Source organism: Haplochromis burtoni, unplaced genomic scaffold (genome assembly GCF_018398535.1).
Source record: "Haplochromis burtoni strain Fernald_Lab_line unplaced genomic scaffold, NCSU_Asbu1 Contig_344, whole genome shotgun sequence".
NCBI lineage: Eukaryota > Metazoa > Chordata > Actinopteri > Cichliformes > Cichlidae > Haplochromis > Haplochromis burtoni.
In genome coordinates this window covers 482,499-492,572 of record NW_024582705.1, presented here as the reverse complement: position 1 = coordinate 492,572, position 10,074 = coordinate 482,499, and the positions used below count along the sequence as shown (strand labels likewise).

The following is a 10,074-nucleotide window of genomic DNA, read 5'->3' as shown; positions in this document are numbered from 1 at the left end:
GAGATTGATTGGCACTTTTGATTGAAAAACTAGTTAATTAGTCTAGCTGATCAATTCTAGATGATTTGTTTGTGCTCATTAGTTAAATTTTTTTAACAGTATATTTCTTACCCATCAGTCCCGTCGTTACCATTGAACTCAGACAAAGCAAGCTTCTTCAATTTGATCTTCAGCTCCTCATTTTTCCGCTGCAGGTCCACAATCACACTATTCAGGAAGTTGATCTGATGGAGAAAATCACACATATCTCCTCTTAAAGGACGCTGGGGTCATGTGTGCAAACGTGTGCAAACATTAACTGGAAACTGAGAATGAGATCAGTTCTGTTAGCAGCAAGTCTTACCTGTCCCTCTGCAAACTCCTTCTCTTCCCTCAGCTGCTCCAGAGCTGCATCACCTGCAAAAGTATGTCAAAGTGAAGAAAAAGAGTCCACAAACTATTTTTTTGTATCTCTTGTCAGATACAAGACTGAGGTATTTTCTCACCAGAGGGTGGGAGTTCCTTGTCTCCTTCCTCCGAGGCTTGTGCTCCCATAAGCCTTTGCTCTAGACTATGAACGCGGCTCTGCAGCTGAGCTTTGTCTCTCTCTAGCGTTTCCACGGCCGACTGCAGGGTCTTGGCCATGGCATTTTCTCCTCGCAGCACCGCGATCTGCCGATAGAGACAGACAAATACCTTACATATTTGGCATTACACAGGACAAATGTAGCGTGTCCAAGATACTATAAGTTGAGCGTGAGTACCTCATTCCTCAGAGTTTCTAGTTCCCGGTCTTTGTCTGAGATTAAGGCTCCAGTGGATTTCTGGAAGTTTGTGTCCCCCTCTGATTCCACATTTGAGACAATTTCTCTGCAGAAAAATGTGTACAAGGAGTAAACAGTGAGAGGACTTTTTATTTCCAGTTTCTTGCTATTCTTTATTTGCACGCATTGTTTTCTATCTTATAGATAAGACTGTATCCATTTAACGGTGTGATTACTAATGTTAAATGTTGACAGTCTAGACAAGAGCTTAAGATGATTCACAGTGTCAAACGCACACTAGAAAAACAGCTGTAACATAACTGCTCTTGTCTAAGTAAGATTTCACTCTCTCAACAAAAACAGACGTTTCAGTTGAATGAAGAGTGCGAAATCCGAATTGCATAGCGTGTAAACCCGGATTGGAGTTAGTGGTGCAACGGATCACGGTTGATCCATAATCCGAACCCATCCCACTCCACGGTTCGGCACGCACGTGATCCAAAGATTCGAAAAAGAAGAAAAGAAAATATGTGTATGGTGGTCAGTCTGTCAAGCGGTAGTTATGGCCACCGCTAGCGGTCCAAGTGGAGGAGCAGAGGAGTTTGCGGCATTTAAGCAGCCCTTTGCTGCCCAATCCGACTGGGCTACAGCTATTACAAAAACTATTGGGGTGTTTAGCTGCAGACGGGAGGCCGTATTCCGTTGTGCAAAACAAGGGGTTTTGCACAAGGGGTTCTGCAGCTGGTTCAAAATGCGGCTGCACGACTCCTAACAGGAACTCGAAAAAGAGAGCATATAACCCCCGTGCTAGCCTCTCTGCACTGGCTGCCTGTGTCTTTTAGAGTTAATTTTAAAATTCTTATGTTTGTTTTTAAATGCCTTCACAGTCTTGCCCCGCCTTACCTCTCTGAGCTTCTTCATCCCCACATACCCTGTCGGTCTCTCAGGTCAGCTGACCAGCTGCTCCTGGAGGTACCGAGATCCAGGAGGAAGCTCAGAGGGGACAGGGCCTTCTCTATTGTGGCTCCAAAATTATGGAATAATTTGCCCATGCATGTTAGAGAGGCCCCTTCACTGTCCACTTTTAAATCACGTCTTAAAACCCACTTTTATTCCTTGGCTTTTAACCTCAGTGAGACTTAGTTTCTCTTTTAATTGAAGTAGTTATTTAATTAATGATTTCACTCTTCTTTTATTTGTTTTATTTATATCTCATGTAATTTTATTTTACAGTTCCAATGTACAGCACTTTGTGTCAGCTGTGGTTGTTTTAAAGTGCTTTATAAATAAAGTTGATGATGATGATGATGGTAAACTATGATGAACGTGCTTGAGCCACGCTATGATATCTCGTTGCGCGTCCACTTCAGTGACAAGATCGTTCCAAGCATGTATGAGCAGGAAAAGTTTAAAGTTATGGCTGAACTGTCCCAGGCATCTTCTGTTGCCCTAACTACAAATGGGTGGACCTCCAGGGCAACGGAAAGCCACGTGACCGTGACCGCTCATTATATCACAGCGGAGTGGTAGATACAAAGCCCTGTACTGCCCTATAGATTAGATTAGATTAGATTAGATTAGATGAAACTTTATTAATCCCATGGGTTCCTCTGGGAAATTCAGTTTCCAGTAGCACAGCACCGACAGAAGTTGCAGAATGTGAGCAGAAATATACCACATATACACATATATAAATACAGAGAATACAAAAGGGATAAATAGAATAAATAGGAATAAGAATACAAGGGAACGGCACATTTCAAGTATTGTGAGTCTATTACACCGTTGGATATTAACAAAAACTATTGCACAGTGAAAAGGCACTACAGCTTACTTGTTCCCCCCTCCTTTGTCCCCGTTTCCCCTCCCTCTCCCCTCCAGCGAGGAGTTAAACAGTTTGATGGCGTGTGGGACAAAGGACTTTTTAAGTATGCTCGTCCTTGACTTTGGGAGAAGCAACCTCTCACTGAACAGACTCCTCTGGCTGTTTATGGCCGTGTGCAAAGGATGCCCAGCACTGTCCATAATGTCCATATTGCACCCTAATTTATTTTTATATAAGTGCGTGGAATGAGTCTTGAGTTGAATGTTTTTTAATAGGCAAAAAATACTTAAATAAGTAAATGGCGAGTCAAATTTTTGTCTTTTTTTTCCTATTATCGCTGTTCCGAAAATTGATCCGATCCGTGACTTAAAACCGTAATCCGATCCGAACCATGAGATATTTGATCCGTTGCACAACTAATTGGAGTCATTAACATGTTCCATGATAGAATTAGCAACCCACTTTTCTGCAATCTTTGAAAAGATAGGGAGTATGCTAATAGGTTGATAATTAGCAGGGTCTGATTTATCACCCGATTTCTAAATTGGTGTAACTTTTGCCATCTTCTAACTCAGAGGAACAACTGCCTGCGTGATTGATAAATTAATAAGATTGGTCACAGGCACCAAAAGATAAGATTTATAATGCTTCAAGAAATTGGTATCAAATCCAAACTCATCCCTTGCTTTAGAACTTCTTAATTTAGAGATTATATTTTCTACTTCATTTTCTGAATATTGAACTTTGAATCTTGAGGAGAAACATCCTCTTTGGTGTCGGTATTCCCAATATTTTGTTGAAGGTCACAAGAATTAGAAAACAATTGTGCAATTTCATTAATGGTACTTGGAAATGGAAAGGAAAAAAATCATTTAATTTAGTAGCGAGGCTGAGAGGCTCTGATACCAGTTCACTGGCAAATTTAAGTTCAAGGTCTTTATCAGCATTATGCTTACTGTTTGTTAATATTTTCCCAAATTAGCTTACAATTTCCTTTGGCACTATTAATTAGTCATGAAAAAAATTTGCTTTTGCAATTCTCAAAGTTTGTGTGACTTTAATCCTTGCAGATATAAAATTGAATCGATCGGTATTTAATCCAGATTGTAACAATTTTTTAAGTAACTGGTCTCTGAGTCTCATAAGCTGTTTACACTCAGTATTAATCCAAGGCAAGGAATAAACTCATTTCTTTAAATGGCTCTCTTTCTGAAATTGTGACAAGACCCCTTTTATAGCAGAATATTTATTAGTGTCATCACATGATAGTATGCTAGTCCAAAATTATTTAGAGCTACCATTAAATTTTGTTCTTGACTATTTGGAATAAATGTTTTTTTTTTTAATATTCATGCTTTTACTGACACATCTCAGTCGCTTGACGGAGGCGGTCGCACTTTCTCCTTCTCCCTTATCTTTCCTGCTTGGCTTCTCATGTCTTTCGTATAGTCTTGCTTATTCTCTAACCCTAAGAGAGTCTCCCAGACTTGTTCTCTAAAAACATAAAGAAGAATTATGGATTTGATCAACTGGTCCCTTAACGGAATTGACACCCTCCTGGGCTTGGGAGAGCCCGATTGTCCTGCAGAGACGTTTGCTGCCGGATACTCGATGGTCAGTTGCGTCGTGTGTCTGGCGACACTCTCGATGGAGGACTTTGAATGACATCTACCAATTTGGAACTACGGTAACAGAGTTCTAGCTGATTGGAGCTGGCTTGGACCTGGCTTATCGAAGAATAAGAAGCAACTACAGCTGTTCAAAATACCACAAGGGTTGCTGACATGATAGACGATGGGCAGGGCTGTGAGTACTCAGACTGTGTGTTTTTTTTTTAAACGTAATATGGATAACATCTTGAAGAAGAACAACGGGAATTGAGAGACCTGGTGGCCAGTGACGGACATCAGACCAACTGTAAAATTGGAAGCAGTTTGTTCGCACTAACCAAAACAACTACCATCTTCATCTCATGTGGCCCCCCTGGCGCCAGCTGGATGCTCATAACAATTCTCCCTAGATAATAAGACTGTTTGTTATGACTCTCTCCCTCCTCACCCGCGTCGACTGAAGATTGTTGACTTTTGCTTAACCAGGTGAAGGGACACTTTCTCTCGGTTGAACACGGAACACAAACACACCGACGCACATATACACACGTACACTGACACAGACCTACACTCACCCCCCCACCCCCTCCATACGCCTTCAAAGCTTATGTCTTCCATGTTGTGAGATGTGATGATTCATGTGCTGAGGTGTTTTTTCTGTTCTCAAACTGATCTCCCTATTGGAGCTCAGTCTGGGGGGAGTTCTTTTTTTCTCCTCATCTTTCCTCATGTTGTGCATTTTCCATTGTTGTCCGGTTCCGGGTCGCTGCTCGTGCGGCTGACCGGCCAGCTACCTAGCCTGACCTGTCTCCCCAATGTGATGTTTGTGTATTGTATGTACGGTCGGCAAGGTCAGTCTCTTAATTGCCCCTTGGGGATAAATAAAGTCTTCTGAATCCTGAATCATTGTTTTACCATTGTTGGAAATGAGTTATTATCCTTGTCATGTTGCCCTGTGAGGTCTGTGTTTTGTAATTGTTTTTACCAGTTTTAGAACTTAGTACTTGGAGCCCTGGCAAATAAGTGTATCAGTAAAGCACTGGTTCAACTTCTGTTGTTTGAAAAATGTGACATATAGATAAAAATGACTTTACTTGGCTTGACTATGCTCACATTTGTCCAAAGGACATTGTTCCAGAAGTTTTGCAGTTTGTTCATATGCAACTTTGCAAAGCTCTCTTTATAGAGAGAAGCTTTCTTCTGGCAACCCCTCCGAACAAGTGTAGTAATCGTGCTGTCATGAACTTTAATATTTCCCATATAAACTGGGGCTTTCAGAGTCTGAAAGATGTAGCACCTGAATAATCATCTTAGCTGTATTTTAGCAGATTTTATCACCGATTGCCAAAAAACACTTACAACAGAATAGTGGCAACCAGCTGACACTCCGGCAACATATCCGTTCCAGCAGTCTTGACAAACCAAAGAGAAGGAGAGCAGTTTGTTTCACTGAATCATCTCTCATGTCTCTTAATGTTTACTTTAAAACACTCTCTCCCGCCACATCTATTATTTCTGCTCTAATTGTATGCAACCTTGCCATTCCCCTCGAGCCAAAACTGCAGAGCTGCCAGTTCATCTTACATCTTTTTGACTTCACTTCACTCTGATCCTCACTCTGATCTTACACCACATATTTGTCTTTGATGTTAGACTGTGCCTTTCACTCGGAACTTAAGTCACTGGTCTCCATAAGTGGTGGGATGTTTTAATATCCTGATCACTAAAAACACAGTGTTTCTGTTTATGACTGGCACAGGGCCACAGAAGTGATATTCACAGCTTCTTTTGTTTCAAGACTTAGACAAGGCTTAAAATAAGACCAAACAGCGTCACAGTAAATAGATGAAGGAACTAAAATTACATTTTAAAAAAATCAAATGTTATCCAACTAAGAGCAAATCTGGGAATACTAAAAGAAAAAACACAGTACTAATGCAACGTGGCCTGGAACTAAATCCCAAAGTGACATATTTATATTGCTTGGTTTACTTGAAGTCTAATATCCAAAGATATTCAGTTGAGTTTCTTGTTTTATTTAAACAAAGAGTGCCCTTATGTCTTTTGATTTGAAAGATTCAGAGGTTGCTCTTCTGCTTTTGTAATAGTCATATCTTTGTCCATTTATTTATTTTTTATACTCTATGCTGTACAATCCTTCCATTTTCTTAACGGTTTATCCACTTCAGGGTTGGTTGGAGCCTATCCTAGTTTTCATGGGACCAAAGGGATGTTACACCCTGGACAGATCACCAGGTTCCTCACTGGACTAATGCAGATACATAGACAACCTTTCACACCTAGGGCCGTTTACGACGAGTTCATGTGCATGTTTTTGTACTGAGCACCTGGAGAGAACCCATGCAGTCACATGTAGATCGTGCATATGCCACTGGACAGCCAAACTGGGTGGTTATTTCAAACCCAGGGCATTTTTGCTGTGAGGCACAGTTGCCAAGGATCCCAGCATTATGCTGCCCCTGGTCGTTTGACCAGAACATTAATATGAAAGATAATGACTAGAGGAGGACTTTGTTCATAGTGAGTCTCTCAAATAGATAGCAATCAAGTCTTTCTAGATGCAAGTCTGTCTCCTCAGGAGTAATCTTAAAACCTCTCCTCTCAGTTATGTGGGGAGTTACTTGAAGCACTTTTTAAAACTAATCTCTAATAATCTAAATTTTAAGTGGTGAACAGGACATAAAAACTGCAAGTATAAAATTACCAGTTGACTCTGATAAAAACTTCTTAAAGCTAGTTGTTTTCTGAAGAAAACATCCAGATGTGCAAAAATGACATTGGTCATACAGCCTCTTATATCCTGATGATCAGAGATCAATCCTGCACTCATAGCTGTTGACCGAGTATGAAGCTGGAGCCAACAATCAGTTAGTCAGCAAGTTACTTGGTTACAATCTCTTATTATACTTCTTTTTTCCCCAGTCTTTAATTAAACCTTCAGCAACAAACCAGCAAATTACAACCAGAGAGATTTTGATTTTTATCTACAGACTTTCACACCAAGTTTCACACCTTAGCTCTTCATCAGCTCTGTTACCAGGACTACAATACAGATGTAACGCTGGCTCATCTCTGATAAAAAAAAAACAGTCCAGCAGTCAACAGAGGGATGTGTGTAAGTACAGAAGGGAGTCCCATTAGAGGAACCACGTCACATTAAAGCTACCCTCCAAATCTCCAAAGGAATCAATCTCCTAATGTCAATATTTGAATAATCAACCAGCACTTAAGGAACGAAAACATTATAATACTGTGGTTTTATTTCTGGTCATTCCTGATAATGACTTCAGAAGCTGTTTAGTGTTGTTTTGATGGTTTTGTGTGTATCTTTGTTTAGCTGCTTGTTGTTATAGCTACTGTGTTGTGCTAGTTTATAGTTGGAGAGTTAAAGGGGACCAAGTGTGTTCATTTTCACATTGAGTTCATTGTATTCTTGAACTCTACTGAAGTAGGGTTGCAGGAGTCATACTTTCATACATATTCATATCAATTAATTATTATTTATGTTATAGAGGAATTTGGTGCTGCCCCTCATCTTTGGGAAACAACTAATTTTTCACTTTTTAAAAAATGAGTTAAATGGTTATTTGCTAAAAAATGAAAGATATGACATCATTATTGATGTTGGCTGTAGTCTTTTATAGGTTGTTACATTAGTTTTAGATGCATCAGCAGAGGAATTACTGAGAGATACAGTGCCGAACACTATAACATTCTATGTTCAATGTTTAAAAACTAAACAGGAAAATATATTAAAAAGTCAGAAAATCAACATTTAAAATTTGATGCACATATTTCATAGTATCTAACCTGGTCTTCATGTCTGGCTGCTGACTGCTGCGATCCTCGTTGTGCTGAGGCGTAAACACACACACAGACAAAATATAGAAGTATTTAAATAGAATCTAAACCCGTCTTAGCTTCAACAATTTAGTCACAGCAGGAGATAAAACCTCATTAGGCCAAAACCCTGATCTCTAACAGGATAAAGGAAAAGCATTTACATAATAGGAAAGTTAAAAAGGTCAATACCTCATCAGGATGCTGAGACTTGTGGGATGCCAGCTTCAGCTCCTCACTAGGGAAAGAAAAGACAATTCACACATTTGAGGGCTGCACTAAAGGCAGTGTAGTCGGGTCCCAGTGATGTCTGTGTCACCAACACTGCTATATGCTTAAATCTGGTGATTCCCAGATATTCGCATCTGTTAACATCTCACCTATACAAACCCAAGTAAGCATATCCAATACACATCTGGCTAAATATTCTAATGCTTAATGACTTTGTACTGCTACAAGAATCATTACTGATATACACAACAAATATATTAGAGGCTATTTTTGTAAATGATGAAATGATGAATACATTTCAATTAGGGGTGCAACGATACTCGTATCGATATTGAACTGTTCGATACAGTGCTTTCGGTTCGGTACGCATATGTATCGAACAATACAAAATTTTTAATTTATTTTATCAACTTTTCTTCTGACGATGCTGTCTGTGTTGAGAGCTCAGTGGATCTGCGTTTGACTACTCCGCCTAGGCTGCACTGTCGAGTGCAGATCCACTAAGCGCAGCGCAAGCTAGCAAGACAGAAGCTAACATGGCAAATTGAACCTCTCCCACCCTCATTCAGATCTGGCCTTTGGAACTATTTTGGTCTTCATGTGAAGTATGACTCTGAAGGTAAGCGCGTCATGGACAAAAGTAAAACAGTATGTCGGATGTGCCACGCAATGCTCAATTACATGGGTGGGAACTACTGCGTTAGCGCAGTCAGCTCGTGAATGTGTTGACGCCGTCCAGCCCCACGCACGGGGCGATTCACGGTAGCTCGTTAACGGAGATTTGCCGTGTTGTGGCGTTAACGTCATTTCAGATTAACGCTGACAGCACTAGTGGGAACAAAATGAATATGACTGCACATTTACACCGACATCATCCTAGTGCAAAGACAAGTGGAAGCAGACAAAAACAACAAGCACGCATGCTACAAACTTTACCCGAGTCATTTAGACAGCCGTTAGCACATGATTCTCCTTATGGGGACCTGATATGTTTAATATGCTGCTGAGAATATAGCCCAGAAGAAGCGGATAGTATAGCTTTTATTTTGGAAAGAGCCATTTCTCTGTAATAAACTCTCTTTTCCAAAGATGAGTGATTTCTCGATCAGATAGATTAATTTTTTTTATTACTTTGTTGTTTCAGCAACATTAAATATAAAAACTGTACTTTTGAGTTAAAATATATATTTATAATTTTAATAAATGACAAATTAAAAAAGCATGAACATTTTTTGTATCGAAATATCGAACCGTGACACCAAAGTATCGAACCGAACCGTGAATTTTGTGTATCGTTGCACCCCTAATTTCAATGATGAAATGTTCATGTTGAGCAACCATTAGTTCCCTTCAACTCTCAAAAGACACAGATGTCCTTGCCAGCTGACACTCCCTAATCTAGACTATAATATGATCACACAACATCTGAAGTAAATAAAAGCACACAGGGGTTATTAGGCGACATTCATATTGCCCTTTGTTTTATAAGCTGTACATGTTCTCCCATTAAATCGCATCTCTCTACAGGAGATGCACTGACCAAGCAGCCAACCCAAATGGTGATTGAGAGCTACATATGGCATCAACCAGAGGCAACAGGCTTGATTCTGAGGCTAATGTACACTAAAGTGCAAAGCCACTGATGGATCTTACTGATGGATCTTGACCTGAAAATAATAAAGCCAATGTGAAATTGCTAAAAGCTGATTATATGCTAGCAGTCAAAAATCAACACCTTCCATCATAACAACTGTATGACTCACCAGTTTGGATTGTTAACAATTAACAACACAGACAGTTGTAG

At 39.9% G+C, this 10,074-nt stretch overlaps 1 protein-coding gene across 4 annotated transcripts in view; it reads right to left on the bottom strand.

Moving 5' to 3' along the window:
- clip1b (CAP-GLY domain containing linker protein 1b) overlaps window positions 1–10,074 on the bottom strand; it is a 48,470-nt gene that overhangs the window by 7,382 nt on the left and 31,014 nt on the right. For 3 of the 4 annotated variants that reach the window (XM_042228736.1, XM_005946306.3, XM_005946309.3), the window contains 6 exons: window positions 8,232–8,277; window positions 8,010–8,053; window positions 744–849; window positions 486–651; window positions 344–396; window positions 112–224 (listed from right to left, as the gene is read on the bottom strand). In XM_042228736.1, the coding sequence (XP_042084670.1) occupies window positions 112–224; window positions 344–396; window positions 486–651; window positions 744–849; window positions 8,010–8,053; window positions 8,232–8,277 (528 nt within the window). The remainder of the gene's footprint in view (window positions 1–111; window positions 225–343; window positions 397–485; window positions 652–743; window positions 850–8,009; window positions 8,054–8,231; window positions 8,278–10,074) is intronic. The other variant, XM_005946308.3, reaches the window with a different exon arrangement.